The sequence below is a fragment of the Theropithecus gelada genome, chromosome 5 (genome assembly GCF_003255815.1).
Source record: "Theropithecus gelada isolate Dixy chromosome 5, Tgel_1.0, whole genome shotgun sequence".
In the NCBI taxonomy this organism is placed as follows: Eukaryota; Metazoa; Chordata; class Mammalia; order Primates; family Cercopithecidae; genus Theropithecus; species Theropithecus gelada.
The window spans coordinates 65,242,021-65,268,084 of NC_037672.1; the positions used below are offsets into that span (position 1 = coordinate 65,242,021).

Sequence of the window (26,064 nt, forward strand, 5' to 3'; positions counted from 1 at the left end):
GCCAGGATGGTCTCGATCTCCTGACCTCGTGATCCGCCCGTCTCGGCCTCCCAAAGTGCTGGGATTACAGGCTTGAGCCACCGCGCCCGGCTCTATTTTCATTTGTTTCAAAACATTTACAAATTTTTTCCTTTTTTATTTCATTTTTTTTAGAAACGGGATCTTGCTCTGTTCCCCAGGCTGGAATGCAGTCATAGCTCATTGCAGCCTTGAACACCTCAGCTCAAGCAATCCTCCTGTTCCAGCCTCCTGAGTAGCAAGGACTATAGGAGACTGCCACTATGCCTGGCTAATTTAAAAAATATATATTTTGTAGATATAGAGCCTTGCTATTTACTCAGGCTTGTCTTGAACTCCTGGGCTCAAGCAATCCTCCTGCCTCAGCCTTCCAAACGGATGGGATTATAAACATGAGCCACTATGCCTGGCTAATTTCCTTCTTAACTTCTTCATTGATCCATTGGTCATTCAGGAATATGTTATTTAATTTCCATATTTGTAAAGTTCTTCTTATTGATTTCTATTTTTATTCCATTGTGGTCAGAAAAGATACTTGACATAATTTTAATTATTTAAAAACTTTTAAGACTTGTTTTGTGGCCTGATATGGGGTTTATCCTGGAGAGTATCCCATGTGCTGATAAAAAGAATATATATTGTGCAGCTGTTGGATGAAATGTTTTGTAAATGTGTGTTAGGTTCATTTGATCTAAAGAGCAGTTTAAGTCCAATGTTTCTTTGTTAATTTTCTGTCTTGATAATGTGTCCAATGCTGAGAGTGGGGTGTTGAAGTCTTCTTCTATTATTATATTCAAGTCGATGGGGAGAGTTAAAGGGATTCCTCTTGGTGTCAGGTATGACATGGTCTACAAGCAGCTGCACCAGCGCTGGGTTTGAGGTGCAGGTGCTCAGAGCAGCTGTAGGGCTCAGAGTCTCACAAACCCACTGTGGCACTTGGGTCTTGGGGTGTAGATTTGCTCTCTGTGACAGGGTTGGATGTAGGTTGCCCACACCACCAGAATCGGTAACTCCGAGTCATCCCTTGTAGCTGAGGCAGGGTTGTGGTGATGGTTCTCCCACTGGGTACAGGGCACACCACTGGCCAGACTCAGGAAGAACAAGGGTGCTCCGGAGGTTTGGGCCTGGGGAGCGGGAGATCCCTGCAATCTGGGAACTCGAGTCAATAGGGCTCAGTGGCAACTCAGGTCCCATAAGGTGACTGTGTAGTAGTGACTCTAAACTAAGCTTGTCCAACCTATGGTGTGTGGCCACATGTGGTCCAGATGACTTTGTATGTGGCCCAACACAAATTCATAAACTTTCTTAAAACATTGAGTTTTTTTTTTTTGAGACGGAGTCTCGCTGTGTCGCCCAGGCTGGAGTGCAGTGGCGCGATCTCGGCTCACTGCAAGCTCCGCCTCCCGGGTTCACGCCATTCTCCCACCTCAGCCTCCGAGTAGCTGGGACTACAGGCGCCGGCCACCACGCCCGGCTAGTTTTTTGTATTTTTAGTAGAGACGGGGTTTCACCATGTTAGCCAGGATGGTCTCGATCTCCTGACCTCGTGATCCACCCGCCTCGGCCTCCCAAAGGAGTTTTTTTTTTTTAAGTCTGTCAGCTGTCATCACCTATCATGTTAGTATATTTTACGTGTGGCCCAAGACAATTTTTCTTCCACTGTGGCCCAGGGAAGCCAAAAGATTGGATACCCCTCCTCTAGACTGTGGGATGGTGGGACTCGGCAGTGTCCCAGAGTGAGAGGCCAGGTGCAGTGGCAGCAAGTATCCCAGAATGGTGGAGCACATCTGTCGTTTGGGCCTTGGGGGAGCAGGGAACAGCAAGTGATATCTTCACTTCCCAAGAAGAGGGGTATCTCAGCAGTTCAGACTTGAGGGAGCTAGTCCAGCCCCAAGGAAGCACAGGGTACTAGAGTCGTTTGGCCTGTAGGACAGGGTGTCTCACCTCAACCACTGCTCTATTTCCCTGGGACGTGGGGTACTACATCAGCTCAGCCCTGTGATCACAGCTGCTCTGCTTGGCCAAGGCACCAATTCCCCAGGGGCTGTGCTGCTTCAGGACTGGGAGGCATGACTGTTCTGGGTGGCCCAGGGACCATTTCCCTCAGTTGCAGGACACTGCATCAGCATTAAGTCCTAGGGTGCATGGCCTCTCTGAGTGGTAGCCGAGGCATCATTTTTTGGGATGCAGGGTGCTGCTTCAACTTAAGTAGAGGGGAAGAGTGACTACTCTGAACAGCTTAGGTACTGTTGCAGGGAGGCAGGGTGCCGCTTCAGCTCTGGCCTGAAAGGACAGGGGTAGGGGTAGGTGGAGTGACTGCACCTCTGCTTGGCGCTATGGGAAGGCTGTAACAGCTACTTGCAGCTCAGCTTGGGGCTGTCAGGTCACCGGGATAGGGTGGTTAAGTGGCAGCTTAGCCTCAGGGATGAAAGGGAGCTGGGGCTATGCACCCCTGGAGCAAGACACACTCCAGCTGTAGTTTCAGTTCCTAGGTGGTATAGCACAGTAGCCACGTGGGCTGTGGGGCACAGCACGGTGTTCGCTCCTTCTCTTGGGGAGCACAGCTATGTGGACTCCAGGCAGGTCCCCCAGCTGGGCTGAGTGCCTGTGAGGACCGCAGGGGACCCCAGTGATGAGGTTTGTAGATATCCAAGGTGCTGATGGGGATTTATGGAGTCCTCTTACCTCCACACCATAAGGAGAAGTTCTTCCTGGTTCCCAGCTAGTCCCAGTTAGGAGACAGGACAGTAGAGGCCCAGGATTTCCTTCCATTCTCTTTGGCCATCCTGAATTTCTCTGCTCACTGGGGTTTCTGTTACTTCTCTGATGCACTGTGGCACTCTCCCTCACTTATTTTGGTTAAAATGTAGTGGTTTATTCATTGTTCTGGTGGTCATTGTGAGAGAGACGAGCACCAGGGGCTTCCAGTTGGCCATCTTGCTCAATGCCATAAATCTCCTATAGATAGAAGTCTTTATTTGGTACTTTCTACTGATTTCTGATCAGTATGATCTGAAGAGCTGTAGTTGGTTGTACTTTTATTAGCAGACATATCATATATCTTCTCAATTAGCTATGCGAATGCATATATTTAATCATCTAGAGTAATGATGAACTCAGAGATTTCCTGCTGTACCTCCCTCCCTACACATGCGTCTCTCTCATCTACCTGTAGAGGCACATTAATTAACCCCACACTGTAAATTGATTTTCTTCGTTTCTTCTTCCTAAGCACATTTTACTCCTTAGTTAGCTTTTAACTGACATTTGCAAGAAGGATTTACTTTTTTTTTTTTTTTTGAGACAGAGTCTCACTCTGTTGCCCAGGCTGAAGTGCAGTGATGCAATCTCATCTCACTGCAAACTCCGCCTGCTGGGTTCAAGCAATTCTCCTGCCTCAGCCTCCAGAGTAGCTGGGACCACAGGCGTGCACCACCATGCCTGGCTAATTTTTGTATTATTATTATTTTTTTTTTTAGCAGAGACAGGGTTTCAGCATGTTGGCCAGGCCAGTCTTGATCTCCTGACCTCAAATAATCCACCCACCTTGGCCTCCCAAAGGCACGGGCTCACTCTGTCTCGAAAGAACAAAACAAAACAAAAACCCAAAAACAAACAAAAAACACATTCAGTGATACATTATCAAACTGAGGTTGACCTTCTGAGGCAACTTGGAAGATGTTTGTTCTTCATATCCTAAGCTTAAGTTCCTTTTCTGCCTATCTGCTTTCACTGGAAGGGACATCAGACTACCTTCCTGCCTTTTAATAAATCTGCTCTAAACCATTGTGTACAAGGTTAGGTATTCTATTTCTTTCTTTTTTTTTTTTCTTTTAATCTTTGAGGGAAGATGGCCTTTTAAAATTCTCATTCCGGTGTTCATGAGCTGTCTTTGAGTTGTTCCTTTTTTATCAAATCAATTATTATCACTACAAAATAAAGCCAATTCCTATATTCTGTTCTAACTAGAGATGAGGAATAGCTCTCATTCATTCTTACACATAAACAATCTTGCAACATCTTTAGATTTTTTTTTTTTAACTTGAGGTGAGATTCTTAATTTTTCTTTCAAATTAAAAACAAAACAAAACACACCTGGGCATGGTGGCTCACGCCTGTAATCCCAGCACTTTGGGAGGTTGAGGCAGGAGGACTGCTTCAGTTCAGGAGTTTGAGACCAGCCTGGGCAACATAGGGAGACCCCATCTCTGCCAAAAATATTTTAAATTAGCCAGGTGTGGTGGCTCATGCCTGTGGTCCCAGCTACTTGAGAGGCTGAAGCAGGAGGATCACTTGAGCCCGGGAGTTCAAGGCTGTGGTGAGCTATGCTTGCACCACTGAACTTCATGTATAAATATGAATCATTTTGGGAATAAATGAGCAGGAAAGTATGACAGTTGCAGATGTTGGAATAGAGAAAAACATACGTGGAGACACACCAAGAGAGACATGGACACATACAGAGGTATACAGAGACAGAGCTAAGCAGAGAGAGAGACCTCAACAGAAACAAACCTTAGACATGCTCTTAAATTGGCCTGAATCTAAATCTGTTTCTTTAGATACTTGGAGTAATATAGGTGTATGGAGCACATTTAAAGAAAACATAAATGAGAAACTGCTTTCCATGTGACACCTCCTTCAAGAGATATGTTGTCCATTTTATAAGCACTGTTTATTATCTGAGGAATGGTTCTTACAGAATCAGCAACTATAAAATTATATGTGATATCAGAAGATAATGCCAGGGTATATATGTAGAACAATATGTCTGTGACAGCTATCAATTTATTGGCTCTTAGCTCTGGATTAACCCTTCAATCAAGTGTCTGTGGTGATGGGCAGGGTCCTTTTAAGCATCTCTCCTTTACAGTCAGCACGATGTTAAGCTCTTTCCATAGGGGGCGCTGTTGGGGTCGCTGGTGGCTGCTGCCTGATGGGTCAGTGGTATGGGTGTGAGGACATCTGATGGAGTTCTGCTCCAACCACTGCCTACAATTAATTGGTGGTGCCTTGGGACCTTGCAGCCTCATTCTGGCCATAACTTTCTCCTGGGCCTGTGGATTACAAACTTGAGCCCTGAAAGATTCCTGCAGGATCAGTGCCCGGAAAACCTTCCGCCGACATTGGCTCCTCACTCTCTGCAGATACTGTGCGGATCACCTGTGACCTGGAGGGTTCCCACTGATGAGTCACACCTGCTGCAGGCCCTCACTCTCTGTGCACAGCCAGGCCGTTGATTGCTGGTGGACTGACCCTGCCTGCACTCTGGAGAGTTGTTTCCTACGTGCTCAGGGACTGCAGAGCAGTTCCAGCCTGGGCAAACCAGCTAACTTCCCTGCTATGTGGGTCGAGTTCAGTTCTCCAAGGAGGTCTGAACCTCAGGGTTGGGACTTTTTCCCAGCTTGTCTTTCCTTGAGTACTCTTCCTTAACTCTAGGATACCAGACAGAATTTCCTTATGTCCTATCGTCACTCGTTTATCAGAATAACTCTTTATATAAATTATATTTCCCCCGTTCAACCTACTGTAAAGCAATAGCAATGCTGATGTCTTAGCAAGAAATACAGCTGCCTTTCCACTTAGAGAATAATTTATAGAATGAAGTAGGAATCAATGAGCCAGTTTTTTCATTCACAACTTTTTTCTTGCCTAATTTTGATTTTAGAGTTTCAAAATTGGGTGACAGCTGCTTTCATTTCTCAAAGGAAATGAACACAGTCTTGTTTCATTAGCTAGATTGTCAAATCCACACCAGGAGAGGTTCTAATTCATATGAAGGATAAAATTTGTGATGAAGCAACAGGAATCTGATTCCCACTGAATCAGTAAAGTTCCCACTGAAAAGGCCAGTTGATTAATTTCAGTCAGGGCAGAACTTAAAATTACTGGCAACGTGTGATAAAACTGATTCCTTTTGAGGAAAAATAATTAGTGCAATTAAATCGGAATAAGTGCATAACTTGTTTAAAACAGATCTAGGGAAGAGTGAACAGGGGACAAAATCTGTATCACAACCTTGGCGATTACATAAAAGTAGTGGAGACAGTATAAACTTATAATTATATAGCTAATAGAATAAATATGACAGGACTTTCAACTTCTAAGGTTATTTTTATTTTTAAATTAACTTCAATTTCTCAGTTTTTTATTTAAATTTAAAAAATTATTCAGATTATTAAATTCATGTTAGTCTTATTGTGATCATAACAGTAGGAACTGTACAGATGATTGGCAGTGGCTCTCAAATGTTAAAATACATCAGAATAACATGGGAAACTTGCCGAAATGCAGATTCCAGCAGACTTGGTTATGTCATAGCAATTGGAATTTTTAACAAGCATTCCAAGGATTCTGATGCAGATCGTATCCTGACCACACTTTGAGAAACCAAGATTTAGTTTCTGAATGAGCTCCCCATTAAGAAATGTGAAGTTTTATTTAGAAATTAATAAGACAACCCTTTCTGATATTAAAATGGTCTTTATCATTTTATCCTATGCATCCCAAAGAGTTAAGGCAGCAGGAAATACTTTATTCCAATAATCTATTCCTGTGTAGAAGAGCCCATTCACATTCACCTGACCACTTTTTATACCTTGTTAAGAAATGAAGTTATTTCTGGCTGTAGTTCTTCCTTTTTCTAATAGTAAGGTGAATAAAACTCATGTTGTTCCAAAAGGAAAATAATAACTCCAACCTAACAATGAAGCCAGCACTACCATGGACAATTAAACTGAAGACAAGTAAATTTGGAACCATGTAAGAATAAAAAGCCAACATTTCCCTGGGTATCCAGAGACCCAGTATCTTAATAAGAGATGCCTGAATAACATACGAGTTTAAAGGTAGAGCTTAAAGCATATATTTACCATTTAAACTCATGAATTATTTTAGGTGAGATATTAACAGTGGAGGAATAGGAAAACTGGGATGTCCCAGACTGTTTCTCCTTTATAGCTCCCTCAAAGGACCTCAGTTAAGCCCACACTCCTCACCTTAAAAGACAGCCACTGATTCTTAGGGGTGGATCCACACTTGTTAATCTTCTAGTCTGGAAACCAGCTGTGCAAAACAAACCCTAAAATGTTCCCCTACAGCAAAGGAAAAGATGTTTGGTTTCGACACCGTCTCGTCTCGTAGAGAAACTCAGGCACTTTCACTGTGGATCCTCCCTTCATTCTTTGGGGTTAAGTGGCCACCGCAAGAAACAAAACAGCATGAGAAATGGCTGAGTCAGCCAACATGTAGTGACATGCCCAGGAACTTCTCAAGTGGCCCAGGAAGTGGAGGCCTCCTGATTTTCTCGCAGGACATTGTCCTTTCCTGGAACCTTGCAGGTGGCTAGAGGATCTGCATTTGGAGTATTGCAAGATTATCTCACCTGACTTCTGACCAGAAGTATATCTCCAAAATGATCACATCCACAGAGACAATTATTGACTGTGAACAAACATTCTCAGCGACATCACACGTGTTCTGAAACCCTGACCACCAACATGCTCCTGACTGTTTTCATGGTCTTGGCAAAGGATACTGTTGGGAGAAAGAAGGATGGTTTCTACTGTAAATGACATTTTAAAAATAGTGGGAGAAGAATGCAAAATGAGAAAGGGATAAATACATAGATTTCTAGCTAAACGCATTTAAAATGAAACTTTGAAATTTTGGTTAGTGATTTCTTTAAAGCACAGAGGTCAAGTCCTACTACAATAAATATCACATTCACCTAAAAATTGTATTTCAAAGTCTCACTTGGTGCCTTACCCATTTCACATAACAGAACAATGTTTCCATGTAATGAAAGAATGGATACAATCCTAGGAACGTCACAAGCTTTCTGATGTTTGTGGCATGCCAAGCAGCATTGCCTGTTACTGTGCTGTGGGAGTCAATTACTTTTATGTCTATAAATTAGAAAAGTGGCGGGTGCAGTGGCTCATGCCTGTAATCCCAGCACTTCTGGGGTCAAAGTGGTAGGATCCCTTGAGCCCAGGAGTTTGAAACCAGCCTGGGCAACATAGCGAGACCCCCGTCTCTACAAAAAAATAAAAAAATTAGCAAGGCATAGTGGTGCACACCTGTGGTCCCAGCTACTCGGAAGGCTGAGATGGGAGGATGGCTTGAGCCTCAGAAGCTGAGACTGCAATGAGCTGTGATCACACCACTGCACTCCAGCCTCGGCAACACAGTAAGACCCTTTCTCAAGAAAATAAATAAAAGTTATTGAGAAAGACTGAATATGTAAAATGTTCGCCAGTCAAATTGTGAAAAATGGTAATCTTGAAGAGTGTTGGGAACTGGGAGCCCCCTGGATTCCTCTGAGGAATTTCACTAAGAATAGCTGTAGGTGTTTGCTGGCTGGCTTCCACCTGGCTTGGCTTGTGAGGGCTCATTCAGTATCAGCAAGACACACAGGTAGTTACTGATGGAGTTAATTTCAGGCCCATGTTGGCCTAAGACTGATGACCATGCAGTGTGGCTATTGAATGCTGTCACTGGTTCTACTGCTTCCCTGGGAGACAGGACCTCTGAATGAAAACACCCCTGGGAAACCAAGGTGCTGTCTTATTTGTATCAATGGAGTCACACAGTATATAAGCTCCAAAGAACAAAGCCATTGCTTTGGTTGACTATGCAAAGGAAACTTCTGGGTGGCCAGTTGTTTATAAGTTAATCAAAACACATCTCTACTGGAGACCCAAACTATAATTTTGATATTCTTACCTAGGAGATAAAACTTCATTAAGTAATTAAAATGTACTAAGGGGAGAAGGGACATTTGGTTCCCTTGTCATTTTTTTTTACTGCAAAATTTTACTCCCCCAATTTTCTAACACTGGCTACTATGAAACTCGTAAGCCCAAATCAACAAAGGTGGCCACCAGCCACAGATCAAACGTGAAATAACAAATCTACCTACAGCACAGCCTAGGATGTACCATCTGCTCAAAGTATTAGGGCTACTGCTATCTCCAGTAGCTGTAAACATAGCCTGGCTGCCAGCCCATAACTCCTCAGCCTTCCACTTCGTTTCTATAGGCTTACAACTGGAGTTACAGAGTAATCTCTGAAATGTTATTATTGAAACACCATAAAGCAAAATCAGTCTTCAGAGGTTAAGGAGGGAGTTCTTAATCAAAGTGTGGTTGACAGGTTTGACATTTTAGAAAACTTTTTTTTTTAAAGCATCATTAAAACAGTCTCAATAAACAGGCTGTGTTTAGCCCAAATCTTGTTCAGGAGAACAGCATGGGTTTTGAATTTTGTTGGATTCTGGATGTCCTCCTCCTATGATACAGGTCGGAGAGTTGTTGTCTTTCTTAATAAAATTTAGCTTTGTTTCCCCACCAGTGATAATGACATGAAGCACTAGGAAATGATGCAATAACCGCAGTGCATGAGGCCTTCCTCCTGGGGAAGGTGTGATACAGGAAAAGAGCAGGGGAACAGGACTCCCCCATACTCGGTCCAGTGGAAGTGCAGAATGCCTGCTTGTGTTTGTAAAAATAAGACAGGAATGTTAAGAAAAAGTCTTCACGCTCAACGTGACTATCTTTGGAATTCATTTCATTAAGGTTTTCACAAAATACAAAGCTCAAACGTAATCGTCTACGTCCACCACAAAACAGAATCAAGTAAGTGGTTAGCACAACAAACATAATGATCTTTTCCATTTTAAAAAATATAAATAACAATGTTCAAGGTTTTACAGTTTTCTTAGTGTGTGTCTTTTTAAGGCTTTATGTTGCAGACCCTTCATTAATGGTACTTGTACCCTGCCATCAGGATACACTGCCCACCAGCAAGGAAGGCCACTGTGGATACATTCCTGAGGGGGACACACACTGATCCATGTTGCCTCAGCCTGTTAAAAACTAAATGATCAAACACCCTCCAATCAGTTCTCAGTTTCATTAACTTTCTTTCTACTACAAAGTAATAACAGAAAGGGGTACGTGTCCAGCAGCATTTGAGCTCTCAGAAGATCAATCAGGAAGGGCAAGAAGGAAAAAGGCTTCCTCCTGGAGAGAATTTTTTTCCTTTCATCCAGAACAAACACCAGTAACCCAGATAGTTCAAACAGTGGTTTGTACTGAAACATTTTTCAGATTAAATAGTGTTGAGAGAAACAGTGATCTTTTGGTTGGGTATTTTAGAAGAGGTTAAAGTGGAGAGGTTAATGTTGGGAAAACACCACTGAAAGTACAGCCCCCAGCAGGAGTGGGCTCACTCGTGAGGTTTGGGGGCAGAGCCAGGGCCCCAGCCTTGGGAATGAAATCTGAGGGCAGGCTCTCCAGCAGACACTTGACTTGCTCCTGACCCAGCTTGATCTTGTCGTCCAGTTTCCGCTGCTCGATGAGGAGCGTGGACTTCATTTTCACGAAGTGCTGGTAGTCCTGGAGCTGCTCCTCTGAAAGGTAATTGGCCAGGATGCCCAGCACTATCCGCTCCCTGCGATCCAGGTTCTCCTTCAGCTCCCGGGCGTCCTCATGCTGACCAGCCAGGATCTTCCTTTTCTCGTAGAGAGAGCTCTGCCAGGGAAAATCGGACAGATCAATGAGGGCCAGGGAAAAGGAGAAAAGAGCCAGACTCCCTGCAAGGACACCTCTGACAGAACTGGGAAATATCTAAGCTCTAATCCTATTGTCACTCCTAAGTAAGGAGGCTAACTTTTTGAAAATCAGCTTATTATCCTTATATTACATATTACAGCATTCTCTAGTTTATAACATCATAGGGTAGCTTCAGTTTGAGAGGTGTTACATTAAATTGGGGATAAAATTGCTTTCGGATTCTTGACTTTAAAACCAATAATCAGCTGGGCATGGTGGTTCACGCCTGAAATTACAGCACTTTGGGAGGCTGGGACTGGTGAATCACTTGAGGCCAGGAGTTCAAAACCAGCCTGGCCAACAAGGTGAAACCCCGTCTCTACTAAAAATACAAAAATCAGCCAGGCATGGTGGTGCATGCCTGTAGTACCAGCTACTTGAGAGGCTGAGGCATGAGAATTGCTTGAACCCAGGAGGCGGAGGTTGCAGTGAGCCGAGATTATGCCACTGCACTCCAGCCTGGGTGACAGAGTGAGACTCTGTCTCAAAAAAAAACCAAAAAAAACCCCCAAAAAATCACGGTACCTTGAGTATATACACTAATATGGTGGTTCTCAAGGTGTGGTTGCTGGACCAGCAGCAGTGGCATCACCTGGGAAATTGTTAGAAATGCAAGGATTCAGGCCCTCTTCCACCTCCTGAATAAAAAACTCTGGAGGTGAGGCCCAGTAACCTGTTTTAACAAGGCTTCCAGATGATTCTTTTGGGGCTAAAGTTTGAGAACCTCTCCCTAATTCATAATAACAATGAGATCATCATATTTCCATCTCTAAAGAAGTCAGTTTCAATTTTTTCAGTTCTCTTTTGCAGGCCTCTGAATCTAAAATGAGAGAAATTCTGTTGAACAATGATGGCAATGTCATACTCTAAGAGTTTCTTATGCTTCTCTGTGATATTATAGCATACGTTATCTTTAATGTGGTTCTCTGTCCAACATGCTGACACATAATATCATTTTTAAATTCAAAAAAATTTATATTTAACCATTCAGACATTTTAGGCAAAGTAATTGAGGAGACAAACCCACAGCCAACATTACACTGAACAAGGAAAAGTTGAAAGCATTCCCCCTGAGAACTGGAACAAGACAAGGATGCTCACTCTCACCACTGCTATTCAACATTGTACTAAAAGTTCTAGCCAGAGCAGTCAGGCAAGAGAAAGAAATGGCATCCAAATTGGTAAAGAGGAAGTCAAACTGTTGCTGTTTGCCAATGATAGGATCCTATACCTAGAAAACCCTAAAGACCATCCAAAAAGCTCCTACATCTAATAAATGAATTCAGTAAAGTCTCAGGATACAAAATCAACGTACACAAATAAGTAGCACTGCTATATACCAACAGCGACCAAGCTGAGAATAAAATCAAGTGAGCAAACTTACTTGTATTTAAGAATGGAGGCGTGCATGTAAGTGTTGAATTTAATTCAGTTCTAGAACAATTTATCTTGCCCTAACTAGAAACTTCTCTAGTCTTTCTTATCTCAGATATCTAGAGCATTCATCCAGGTGGCCCAATAGGAAATTTGGAATTATTTTCTGCTCTACCCTTCCCCTCATCTAACATGCCCCTTGCTAATCCAAATTCATTCTCTAATTTATTCCCTCTTCTCTATCCCCAGGACAATTGTCTACATCAATAGCATAAAACCTCCTTGTCTAGACTATTACAATGAGCCTCCCAACTGTTATTTTAACATCAATCTTGCCCCTCCCCAGGCTGACTAAGTCACGAAGTTAGTTCATGACTCTTCCCGACCTACAGGCTGAAGTCTAAAGTCTAGGGTATGACTGCAGTAAGGTCTTTGTGATGATTTTCTGTGCTGGATATTATGTCTGCCTCTCCAGGTCCACTCTCCTCTGCCCTGTGCTGAGGGAATCTGAACTCTAGGGGTTGCATCCACTGGGCTCCCTTGCTGTCTGCATTTGACCACGGGGAGTGATGGAAAAGACTGGAGAGTGCAAAAAGAAATTGTGGCATGTATCCCTGGCTGCCTCTGTGCCAGGTTTCGAGTTAGTGGCAGTTGCATTCTTTCACCAGGGCCTCAGTGCTGTAGGGCAGCTACAGCTATGGTTCTGATCAGGGCTCCCTTCCCCTTGCTCCTTCAGAAAGAGGCCGATAATGGCTTTGCTGCTGATGCTAGCTCTGGGTGAGAGACAAGGGGAGGAGCCCTCATTACCCTTTCCTGGTTTCCCCCTTAATCCTTCCCATACCTTCTTTGAACTTGCTTCTTTATCCCTTTTGATGGGGCCATGTACTTTCTGTCAGTTTCTAATATTCCTATAGCTCACTTTTTTTTTTTTTTTCCGGAGACCGTCTTGCTCTGTCATCCAGGCTGGAGTGCAGTGGTGTGATTTTGGCTCACTGCAACCTCCACTTCCCAGGTTCAAGCAATTCTCCTGCCTCAGCCTCCTAAGTAGCTGGGATTACAGGCACGCGCTACCACACCCGGCTAATTTTTGTATTTTTAGTACAGACGGGGTTTTGCCATGTTGGCCAGGCTGGTCTCAAACTCCTGACCTCGTGATCTGCCCGCCTTGGCCTCCCAAAGTGCTGGGATTACAGGTGTGAGCCACTGCGCCCAGCCTTAGCTCACTATTTTTAAAAACAAACCAACGAAGCAATCACTGTATGTTCTAGACATACCAAACCACATGCAAATCAATTCTTAAATATGGCATCTCTTTCTTGACTTTATCCATGGTATTTCTTCTAAATGGTGAGGCCCTTCACCTCTCAGTCCTCTTAGAATTAAGATGTTCTTCTAAACTGTATTCATGTGCCACTGTGTGAAGTCCTTCCTGCCTTACACTCCCCCAACTAAGAAGTGTTTGGTGGCTGTTTCTCACTATGCTCAGCACCAGTACACAATTGCTCCTGCATGCTGCTTTCCTCCATAACTTGTGAGTTCCTGGAGAGCAGGGCCAGTGTCTTAGTCAGCATTTGTCCCCAGCAGACACAGCACCTCATATTTGACAGGCTACTGTTAGCTGTTTGTCGAGTGGAAGAAAGGAGGAAAGGACACACTTCTGAGTTAGGTAGTATCAGACAATTTCTAGATAAGGAAGCTGACTCAGCACATTGACATGAGGTAGATGCTGAGAGTGGTGCTGCAGAGTTCCTAAATGCTGAGTCACTTTCCTAAATGATTAGGATCCAGACTTTTTCTAATCCTTTTAAAATCTATTTGAAAAAGGACATCTTTCCTTTTAATGCAATATATTAGAAATTATTGGAGAATCCATGAGAGCAATGAAAAAGAAAGATGGTATGGTAGGCTGGACGCGGTGGCTGATGCCTGCAATCCCAGCACTTTGTGAGGCCAAGGCGGGTGGATCACCCGAGGTCAGGAGCTCAAGACCAGCCTGGCCAATATGGAAAACCCCGTCTCTACTAAAAATACAAAAATTAGCTGGGCATGGTGGTGTGCGCCTATAATATTAGCTACTTGGGAGGCTGAGGCATGATAATGGCATGAACCCGGGAGCCAGAAGTTGTAGTGAGCTTAGACTGCGCCACTGCACTCAAGCCTGGGTGACAGAGTGAGACTCCGTCTCAAAAACAAAAAAAAAAGAAAAAGATGGTAGCATAGACAAGAAAAGGAGCCCCTTTTCATGGCTGGAGTACTTTCTATCTTCTAGCATGTATGTACACACACACACACACTGTGCACATATATATAAAATAATTGTGTCTACTGTTTGTTGTTCAGTATCAGGAAGGTAGGATCTGTCTGCTTTGCTCACAAATGTATCCCAGTTGTGCCTAGTCCACTAAGTGACGCACACGAGACCTCCACTAACTATTTGCTGTACAGATGAGTAGACGAAGAATCCTCTGTAGCTCTGGAATTCTGTTCAATGTAGTGATACAACTTGGGGTCTGCAGTAGGACTCCTATCCTAGCCCCCCCACTGGGCTGTTGTGAGGATTCCATGAGACTGCGCATAAGCTTGCAGTGCCTGACAGGTGGAAGGTCTTGGTGAACTGTCTCCAGCGGGGTCAGCACTGTTACCTGTCCCCCTGTACCCTCCCTTCAAGGAGGGGGTGCAGTGGAGACACCCCGGTGCATCCTCATTGAGTGCCTGTGGCCCCTCCTGTGAGATACCCTGGAGCCTTGAGCCTGTGTTCCTGCCCCCTCCCTGTTTCAATGTACTCATCATGTTTTTATCTTTTTTTGAAAGAAAGGAAGGAAGACAGTTGGGAGGAAAGAAACTCTGATGCCTGTGGTTTTCACTTTCCCAAGAATTCCGTGAACCTTAAGTGTCAGCATTACATCTTTTTTTTTTTTTTTTTTTTTGAGGTGGTCGCCCAGGCTGGAGTGCAGTGGTGCAATCTCGGCTCACTGCAACCTCTGCCTCCCAGGTTCAAGTGATTCTCCTGCCTCAGCCTCCCGAGTAGCTGGGATGACAAGCATGCACCATGGTGCCTGGCTAATTTTTGTATTTTTAGTAGAGACGGGGTTTCACCATGTTGGTTCACTATCTTGGCTAGGGCTGCCTTGGGCTCCCAAAATGCTGGAATTACAGGTATGAGCCACCACACCCAGCCAGCATTATATCTTGACACAGAAAATGCCTTCTCTGTTTCTTGGTTACCTATATATGTATTCTCTCCCTGCCCCAAACATATTGCCACAAATCCTCCTGATAGAAAGGATGGCGTCTAATGGCACCTCTCTATGTATGTGGGCTCTGAGGGAGAACCTGTTGAACTGCATCACGAGGCCACCTACCCTTTCTTCATTACTGGCATCTTCACCAAGGCCGCTAAGGACATTCTCAACACGGGCTAGACGCCCTGAGAGGGAGAGCAGCAGGTTGACCACCTTGTCCAAATCCCCTATGAACATCCTATACTTGTCAAACTCATTGGGCTTGCAGAGCTCGCTGATCAGAGCCTCCACCTCTTCTCCCAGAGCGTTGTTGAGCTTGATGTCCATCAGCAGGCTCCCCTTCGCCTCCTGGAGGGTCTCCAGCTTGTGGGTGAGGCTTCCAATGAGCTCAGCCTGAAATGAAAGATGAGACCACAAAGATCAGCCAACAGGAGGTGCCAGTGGAAGCAGGAGTCACCTGCCCCAGCCGCCTTCTGTCATCTTCAAGGCTCAGCTGAATACCCTCCCCCTCCTCTATATGGAGTGTCCCCCAATATTATGCTATAATAGCCTTCTTTCCCTAAGGCTCTACCATTGCTTTTCTCTAAACCTCATATGCCAACACACAACCTTGTAATGTTCTCCATTGTGTCATGCTATGTACAGCTTTGCCTTCTAACTGGTTTCTTAACTATTTTAACTATTTTTTTTTTTTTTTTGAGATGGAGTTTTGCTCTTGTCACCCAGACTGGTGTAATCTTGGCTCACTGCAACCTCTGCCTCCTGGGTTCAAGCAATTCTCCTGCCTCAGCCTCCCAAATAGCTGGGATTACAGGCGCCCATCACCATGCCTGGCTAATGTGTGTGTTTTTAGTAGAGACGGGTTTCATAATGTTGGCCAGGCTGGTCTTGAACTCCTGACCTCAAGTGATATACCCACCTCGGCTTCTCAAAGTGCTGGGATTATAGGTGTAAGCCACCGTGCCTGGCCAACTACTCATTTTTAAAAGTCCTTTTAAGACATGTTCTCATTTGATCCTCATGACAATACCATGGGTAAGTAGGCAGGTAGAGTAAACAGTACTCTTATTTTACAAATACAGAGGCAAGGGTCAGAGGAATTAAGGGATTCGCCCAAGGTCTTAGAGTTGAGTTGAATATTAACTGTAGCTACCATTTGTAGAGCAGTTGATATGTGCCATACATATGGAGAAACTCTACATTGATTATGTTACTTAGTCTTCCCAGCAATCTTACAGTAGATACTGTTTTATCTACCTATAACAAGGGAGGAAACTAAGATGGCCTAATGGTGCACACGTACCATCAGGTAGGGCTGCTGTGAACTCAAGTCAGCCTCACTTTAGGGGCCACCCATGTATAATTATTAGAAATTGACACCAAGACCTTTATCAGAAAGTCAACTCCTTGTTCTACCTCCCCTGTCTCCAGTTACCAGAGCTGTGCAATTTGACACCTTAATTTGACACATATTTTCATACTTATAAAACAGTGAGGCAAATACCCAATATATTTAACTGAAGGAAGGAAGTAAATGTCTTAGTGGCTTCTAGTTTTAATTCATTTATATTAAGTGTCTACTGCTTCTTTTGCAAAACAGAAATTAAACTACATGGTTTTTGTAATTAGTGTCTCATTTTTCTCTTAGCCTAAAATAGCTAGATGGAAAGAAGACAATGTTTTTTAGTTAAAACTTACTTTTTTTTTTTTTTTACCACTAAAAAGGTCCCAGCTCAACTGCACACACACACACATACTATATATATATATATATATATTTAAAATCAGTGTGTGTATATATACACACACGCCCCAAACTGGCTTCAACTGGAAACTTGGTTAAACATAAAGGTTACAACTTCTATGTTGGAAGTATATGTTCATTTTAAAGGAAAAATAAATAAACAGGAAAAACCTATTTTTGACCAACAGAATTGAAGGGTACTGACAACTTGTATATTATTTCAATATCAGCACCAGAGAAGGTCCATGAGGAATGTAATCACAATGACTAGGGAAATATTTATTTCTCCACAATCTGCCCATCTTGGAGTTGGAGCATCAGAGGTACTTCACAAGTGAGTGAGGTTCATAATGTCCTTGAAATGTCTAAGTTCTGGCTTTAATGGTGACATCTTGTTTTCTCAATCTGCCTAATCCTAGAGGCTGCAGGTGGCTAAAAAATTCACATCCAGGCCAGGCGCAGTGGCTCACGCCTGTAATCCCAACACTTTGGGAGGCCGAGGTGGGCGGATCACCTGAGGTCAGGAGTTTGAGACCAACCTGGCCAACATGGTGAAACCCCATCTCCACTGAAAAAAATACAAAAATTAGCTGGTTGTGATGGTGGGCATCTGTAATCCCAGCTACTAGAAGGCTAAGGCAGGAGAATCGCTTGAACCCGAGAGGTGGAGTTTGCAGTGAGCCTCGATCGCACCACTGCACTCCAGCCTGGGCGACAGAACGAGACTCTGTCTCTAAATCAATCAATCAATCAATCCATCCATCCATCCATATCTGCTGCACCATCTCATCACAGGTTATAATCTTTGGTTTTCCTCAAGCTGTTAAAATTGCTTAATATTAATTATTTAAGTTTTCTTATCTTCTCCTGGAAAAATTTCATTTTCCAAAAAAGCAATTCCGGCTGGAAGCTATGAAATTTACCTGCAAGGTAACATGTTATGTACCTCCAGCAAAATGCCGGGCAGGGTGTGATGATCTTTCACTGTGATATCAGCTCATATAGAGAAGAAGGCAAGGATACTGAAATGCAAAGCAACAGGAAAAATAAACACTGCATGCTGTTGTACCTCCCAGCATTCCTGCTGGACTGGGTTAAGACAAGTCAAATGTCATCATTCCTGTTTTTCAGATAGATGAGAGAGAATGTCATCTACGTGAAGTCAGCCCAGGAATTTTTAACTTGTAGGGTACATTTCCTAGGCTTGTTGCTCTAGATGTTACTGGAAGACACTTAAAGACAACCAGGTTATACCAAATTGAAAGAGATAGTTATCACGGCAAAACATTCTTATCACTCCACCCTCAGGAAAAGGCCTTCGGCTCATTCAAATTTCAGGCGTCCATTTCAACCTCATGTCCTGAGAAGCAGAATTTCTAGAATGTCTAGAAAATGCTTTTTAAAAACTAAATAGTGGAAAGAAACAAGGTGCTTTTTTTCAGCCTGTTTTTCATTATTTCTATTAATGACTTTTTTGGAAACTAGTATTATGTGTTGTCATTTCTGGAAGGAACTAAAACACTTATTAAATTATTATTTCATGTGACCTCATTGTATTTAAAACTCCTCCTGTGGCTCTCAGAGGCTGTTTTTGTTTTGTTTTGTTTTGTTTTTTTGAGATGGAGTTTCGCTCTTGTTGCCCAGGCTGGAGTGCAATGGCGTGATCTTGGCTCACTGCAACCTTCGCCTCCCGGGCGCAAGTGATTCTCCTGCCTCAGCCTCCCGAGTAGCTGGGATTACTGGCACCTGCCACCATGCCCAGCTAATTTTGTACTTTTAGTGGAGATGGGGTTTCACTATGTTGGTCAGGCTAGTCTTGAACTCCTGACCTCAGGTTATTCACCTGCCTTGGCCTCCCAAAGTGCTGGGATTACGGGTGTAAGCCACCGCACCCAGCCAGAGGCTGCTATTTTAAAGGATGTGTGTGATGCTTATCAATTTGCAAATGGGCAGAAACCAAGGATAAGTAGTTTGCTCTTATATGTGGGGGTGAGTGATGAGAGCAGAGAACTCTTCCTTTCAAATTTGCTGCTGAACTCAGCTCAAAAGCTCTCGCGGGCACTTAAGCAGATCAGCAACACTGCAGGGGTGGCCCTGAGGTGAGCATGGCTCAGTGGACTGGAAGGGCCAAAATAACTTGACCCAGCTGAACTGCAATCAGGCTTCAGACACAGCTGTCCAACCTACCTCATCTTTCCTTCCCAGACCCTGTTTTGGTTTTCAGAGACATCAGTGCTGGGCAGAACCGTAAATAAATCTGTCACAGGAGCATGTGTGTACCCCAGGCTTCACGGTACAAGAAAGAACAGAATGAGATGAAAATGTATAGAAGTGACGCAGGGAGGCTTCTGTGGAAAGAACCAATATACATTTTGTGGCATTCTGATTTTGGAAAGTTATTAATATTTGCTGGACTATAATGTGACATCTCACAGCTCAGCCATAGATGCTAAGGCCAGAATTACTGAGTGGTCACATCAGTCACTCCTGGCTGAATGTTCCTCAGGTAAATGGCATTTCAATTTTTTTAAAACCCTAACAAGCCCCTTAAAATATTAGAATTTGAATTTAAAAATGCAATTAAGAGGGATTTGAGAAACTGACAGCAGCAAGAGAAAGCTGGCTGTACTAAATAGCCATTTCTTTGCCAGGCAGATCTCTTCCAAAAAACCTACCAATTTCTACCAGAATAACTCACCGGGGGAGGGAGAAGAGGTGTGTTTTGTTTTAAATAACACACTAGTCTCTCAGGAGCTACTTAATTTGTAAAATCATTTATCCACTTCTCATCTGGCATAAACTGTTAGCTCACCCTGTGTGAGATGCTATTTATAAGAGTTCTTCCTCCAAACATAGCTTCGCAGACCCTTCCTCCCACCTCATCCTCTGCAGAAAGGTCCTGCTGGACCCTTCCCCACTTCCTGCCTGCAGCAGGATGAACACTGGACAAGGAGGCAGGAGGATCTGACATAAAATTCGGCATCAGGCAAGTCACTTGACCTTCTGTGTCTCAGTTATCCACAGCAAGAAGAAAATAACGCCTGCTGAAAACTAATAATAATGTCAGCTCTTTCTCTGTGCCAGACACCATTTAAGTGTTTCACTATTCAATTACTACTTGCAACAACCCGCTGAGAGAGGTATTATTATTATCCCCATTTACTGATGAGGAAAGTGAGGAGGATAGAGGTTATTTAACTTGTTCAAGGCCACACAGCTGGTAAGTGACAGAGCCAGGCTTAAATGCAGATCATCTGGCTTTCATCACTATATTAAAATAGCTCATAAGAATACTATGAGGCTCACACAAGGCTGGCGGAAATCACAACATATGATATTAGTTTCAAAAGAAGTCATAATAGAAATAAAGCCCTGAGGATAAAAAGAAAAGCCTTGTTTCTTTCCACTATTGAGTTTTTCAAAAGCATTTTCTAGAAATTTGACTTCTCGAGACATGAATGTTGAAATGGATGCCAGAAGTTTGAAGAGTTGAAGGCTGATGCAATCACTTTGGAAAATATGAAAGTATTATACACATTCTAATTATTTTTTGTGCAGTCGTTAAGATTAGACAACAATTTGAAGATAACACACCACTCATATTAGATAGATGTCTGTAGGGGGAATACACCTTCCCCTGACAAGACCACGTCACCAGTAACATCACTCTACACACACAGTTGGCCTCTGTGTGTCTCCGTCTTAAGAGTAATTAGGACTACTAGCCAAGTGGTTGGGATTCAGGAATAGAGTGGAATTCAGCTTAGCTTGTAAAAACTAGGATGAGATAAAGCCATTTCTACCATATAGGCTTTGCTGGTATCTTTCTTTCTTTAGTCTTAAAAGGAAGGATGCAGGCTGCAGCAGCCATTTCTGCTTTCTTTAGCTGAATTTCACCCTCAGTGAGGCAGAGGCAGTTTCTGTCCTAGTGACAGCAACTGGATCACAGCTCCATCCCATGTTGTGTAACCTCATTAAAGCAGAAGGATCACAGGGACCTGGCTGCCATTTCAGATGTTCTCCAGCACATTCTCTATCAACAATGGTTCTTTACCATTTCCTCTCAGGAAGGCTTATGGCCAGAAAGCCACCCAATCTACTCAAGGTCTCTTGGTTGCAGTTAGCAGGGATCTTTGATAACCCACTAGAAACAATACTAAATTTCTTCAAATTTAACTAAACTCATCATCTCCTCTCCCCCGAATGGCCTCCCACTTTTCCGTTTGAGTTCTGACAGTTAGCTAGGCCTGGGGCTTGCGAGTCACCCTTGACTCTTTCTCTTTCCCTTTTTCCGCATCTAATCTGTCACTAGGTTCTGCCCATCTTACTCCTACTCTTTTTTTTAATGGCCCTGTTTCTCACTGATCCTACTGCACTGGCCCTGAGACCCATATCACTACTTTCCCAGAGGGCTATGAGACCCACACGTCCACCCTCCTCCTGTCCTCCTCCACACGCAGCTGCCAGAGTGACTTCTCTAAAATGTCCCTCTGTCACAAACCCTGGGGCTGTGGGGGCCAAGACAGCACCAGCCCACTGCAGCCTTTCCTACTTATCACAATTAAAATCTCTAGATTCTGAAGAGGACTCTGAAAAGTTCACCATAGCAGTGATGGGGGAAGGCAGTCAAGCCTGAAGTGCAACCCATAATGGGGGTGAGTGAGTTTCCTGTTTTCTGTCCTTGATGTTGTAGCTCTGACCCAAGGACAGGCCCAGTGCAGAGCTGCTCAGAGGCTACAGTAGCAAAAACCCTGCCTTTAAAGCCAGAGGTCTAGGAAAGGGGCCTCTGTGAGCTAGAGTGTGGAGGAAATCCTGTCCTTTTCCAACCTGCTCTCTTTTCTCTTTTCTCCCAGCTCTGTCCCCAAGGGTGGCTGCACTCAGAGCTGCACTGCACAGCAGGGCACAGGTTCTCGAACCCCAGGAGAAAACTCTTCCCTCTGGCCAGAGGAACTGGGAAAATGAGACCCTGTTGTCCAAAGACTGTGAGGAGAATCCCCATTATCCTTCCCTCTTTTCCAGTGAGGGTGGTCCCAGTCATGCAGAACTGCACAGCAGCACAGAACACCAGGAGAGCCTCTCTCTCCAGCCAGAGAGTGTGGGGCTAACACTGGACAGGAGAGAGCTGAGAAAGAAGATGCCCTCATTTTGTGCAGGAGCAGACACAAGTCCTCGGCACAGTTTCAGTCTACACGTTTGTGGTTATAGCCACAGCAGCACAGCAAAGGCTTTGAGAAATGACACTCGAGTCTCAGACTAACCTCTGCAAGAGGCACACGTGGGACAGACTGGTACAATATAGCAATGGCCCTGAAAATGGAATTGACATTGGAACTACCACCCAAGGGTAATACAGAACCTGCGGGCTAAACCTAACTAGGTTGACTGCCTCCTAAAACTAAAGCATAACAAAAAGAAATTCTCTAAAGGATTCTAACAGAACTCAGTCTCACAGCATAATATTCAAAATGTTCAAAATACAATACAAAAATTGCCCAGTATACAAAGAACCAGTGAAATGGTGACCAATTCTCAGGGGAAAAGGCAATGAACAGATGCTAATGCTGAGATAACCCAGATGTTGCCCAGGCTGGAGCTCAGTGGCGTAATCAGAGCTCACTGCAGCCTCGCCCCCTCAGGCTCAGGTGATCCTCCCACCTCAGCATCCCGGGTAGCTGGGATTACAGGCACGTACCACCACCCCTGGCTAATTTTTTTTTTCTTTTTTTTTTTTGTAGAGATGGAGTTTCACCATGTTGACCAGGCTGGTCTCGAACTCTCAGACTCAAGGGATCTGCCTGCCTCGGCCTCCCTAAGTGCCGGGTTACAGGCATGAGCCACTGTGCCCAGACTCTAAAAGAGTCTTTAAAACAACTTTGAAAAGAGGCACGTTCTCAGCAAAGAAATATAAACTATTTTTTGGTTTTTTTTGAGACGGAGTCTTGCTCTGCCGCCCAGGCTGGAGTGCAGTGGCCGGATCTCAGCTCACTGCAAGCTCCGCCTCCTGGGTTTAGGCCATTCTCCTGCCTCAGCCTCCCGAGTAGCTGGGACTACAGGTGCCCGCCATCTCGCCCGGCTAGTTTTTTGTATTTTTTTAGTAGAGACGGGGTTTCACCGTGTTAGCCAGGATGGTCTCGATTTCCTGACCTCGTGATCCGCCCGTCTCGGCCTCCCAAAGTGCTGGGATTACAGGCTTGAGCCACCGCGCCCGGCCTAAGCTATTTTTTAAATGTAAATTTTAGAACTGAAAACTATAATATTTGAAATTAAAAAAAAAAATAACGGGCAGAATGGAGATAGGAAAGTCAGTGAACTTGAAAACAGACCAATAGAAATTATCCAATCTGAAGGACTGAAAGAAAACAGATTAAAAAAAAAATGAACGGAGCTTGTGGGACATGAACCGTCATTGAAATACTGTGTCACTAGTCACTAAAGTCCTGGAGGGAGAAGGGAAAGAGATTAATGCATTAAGAATATTTGAAGACAGAATGGCTGAAAACTTCCAGAATTTTGTGAAAGACATAAATTTACAGAATCAAGAGGCTCAGCAAACCCCAAATACGATCAACTCAAAACTAAGTCCATCCACATCATAATCAAAATGCTAAAGACTAAAAAGAGTGGCCAGAGGAAAACAACATATTGAATACAGGAGGAGCCAATATTTAAAGGACTGTGCATTTTTCATTAGAAAGCATGGAAGCAAGAGGAAAGTGAACATTTGTTAAGTACTGAAAGAAAAGAGTCAACCCAGAATTCCACATCCAGCGAAAATGTCCTTCAAGGGTGACAGTAGAATAAAGACATTCCTAGACGGAGAACACTAAAAGAATGTGTTATCAGCAGACCTATTCTAAAATAAATACTGAAAGGAAGACAGACCAGAGGGAGAGCTGGAACTTCAGGAATGAAGGAAGAGCAGCAGGAATGGGCAGCTGAGAACCAGTGATCTCCTGAGAAAAGCTGACTCAGAGGACAACAGATTCCTTTTGCCTTTTGAAACATTCCTCTAAGTTTCTGAAGCCAAAGCCTGTTGGCCTTCAGAATAGGGAATCATGTGATCGGTTTAAGTAGAATTTTGCTTAATAATAAGGCAGGCTTTAGTTAAAAAATTGACAGCTCTGATTATTTGCACTGTCTTTAGTTTTATGTGTATCAGAAGTTCAGACAATGAAAGCTTCATATTTTAACTGATACTTACATTTACTTGGAATATTATTATTCATCATCTAGGATATATAAATAGAAATATCAAAGTAAAACTAAAGTGTTATTTTTAATTTATAAAATAGTTATTAGTAAACCAAGACTCTAGTTCCTAGCCTAGATATATATTAGGTTATTAATAACTTTAAATATTAATAACAAATTATTACTTTGCAAAAGTTGGTCAAAGGCTACATTCTACCTCAAAATAATATTGGAGAATGGATATTGACCAAGTTTAATTTTTCTAAACCATCATTAGAAAAGCTTTTTGTATTTCAGGAAGAAAACTGCATTTTGCTGAATATATTAACAGATGCTTTCAACAACATCACTTATTTAAAACTTTGTGTTTCCAAACCAGATATGTAAATGTAAGTGATACTGATGAAAATTCAATTACACATTTATAAACTACAAGTTTATACTTGTAGTATTACAACAAACTAAACCTCAAAGCGTTCTCCATTGTCATATGATAAAATCCGAACTTCAGCATTTCACACAAAGCCCTACATGACCTTATGACCTGCTGGCTCTTGTGAACCCTTCCAGCCTCATCTCGCACTGTTTGTGGCCCTCCTTTGTTATTTTCTAAATTTGGTAATTTTTTTTTTTTTTTTTTGAGACAGTGTCTCACTCTGTCACTGAGGCTGGATTGGAGTGGCACAATCTTGGTTCACTGCAGCCTCTGCCTGTTGGGCTCAAGCGATTCTCCCCTCAGCCTCCCAAGTAGCTGGGACCACAGGTGTGTGCCATCATGCTCAGCTAATTTTTAAATTTTTTTTTTTGAGATGGAGTCTCGCTCTGTCACCAGGCTGGAGTGCAGTGGCATGATCTCAGCTCACTGCAACCTCTGCCTCCTGGATTCAAGCAATTTTCCTGCCTTAGCCTTCCGAGTAGCTGGGATTACAGGTGTGCACCAACACACCTGGCTAATTTTTTATATTTTTGATAGAGACAGGGTTTCACTATATTGCTCAGGCTGGTCTTTAACTCCTGGGCTCCAGAAATCCTCCTGCCTTGGCCTCCCAAAGTGTTGGGATTATAGGCATGAGCCACTGTGCCTGGCCTAAATTTGGTGATTTTTTATTTAATCATGAGCCCTTGTTACATTCCAAAATATCAAACTACTTGAAGCACGCTTCTTTACCATACACATTCTATGCTTTTTCGTATCTTTCAGTTTCTCCCTATGCTTCTCCTTTTGTCCCAAATGCCCTTTTTCTTCTGACTCCCGTCGATACATTCTTCAATGCTGATCTCAGGTTTTATCTTCCTGGAGGAGGTAAAACCTGACTCTACTCTCTTGAGTTAGGAACTGCTCCTTTGGGCTCCCCCAGCACAGTCCATGTGTCTGTCAGAAGATCAATAATATATACTAAAATAATCCACCTCCCTTGCCAATCCAGAGTTCCAGGAGAGCAGACACAGTGTCTTATTCATGTTTGTATGCCCAAGGCAGAGCACAGTGTCTGAAACAGAGAAGGCGTGTTCTCAGTAACTGTTTATGAGCCTAACATTTTACACTCACAAAGTGATGCAAACCCTCAGGCCACTTGCAGCCCTAGAAGACAGGATTGAAGGAAGAAGGAACCAAAGGAAATTCTAACTGGACGTGGAGGCCTCATTAACTAAATAGCCTTTTCTCATCTTTCTTTCTCCCTGAAGAGCCAGATAAGCCCATGGGGCAAGTGGGTATCATCCCCCTGGTGCTGTGGGCAATATTTTCCACAGTGAAGAGAGAAAACAAATGTGAGCTGTTTTTCCTTGTAAGAGTCTGATTTAGGAAAGTGCCTAGCCTTGTTGGCAATAAGGCACCTTCTCACTGAATATCTTTTTTTTTTTTTTTTTTTTTTTTTTT

General features: G+C 43.4%; 1 protein-coding gene across 1 annotated transcript in view; it reads right to left on the reverse strand.

The window, feature by feature from the left end:
- Positions 1 to 6,119: 6,119 nt before the first annotated feature.
- SHROOM3 (shroom family member 3) overlaps positions 6,120 to 26,064 on the reverse strand; it is a 355,466-nt gene continuing 335,521 nt past the window's right edge. The window contains exons 10-11 of the mRNA XM_025385978.1: positions 15,371 to 15,643; positions 6,120 to 10,553 (exon numbers count right to left, since the gene is read on the reverse strand). Of these exons, the coding sequence (XP_025241763.1) occupies positions 10,185 to 10,553; positions 15,371 to 15,643 (642 nt within the window). The 3' untranslated portion in view covers positions 6,120 to 10,184. The remainder of the gene's footprint in view (positions 10,554 to 15,370; positions 15,644 to 26,064) is intronic.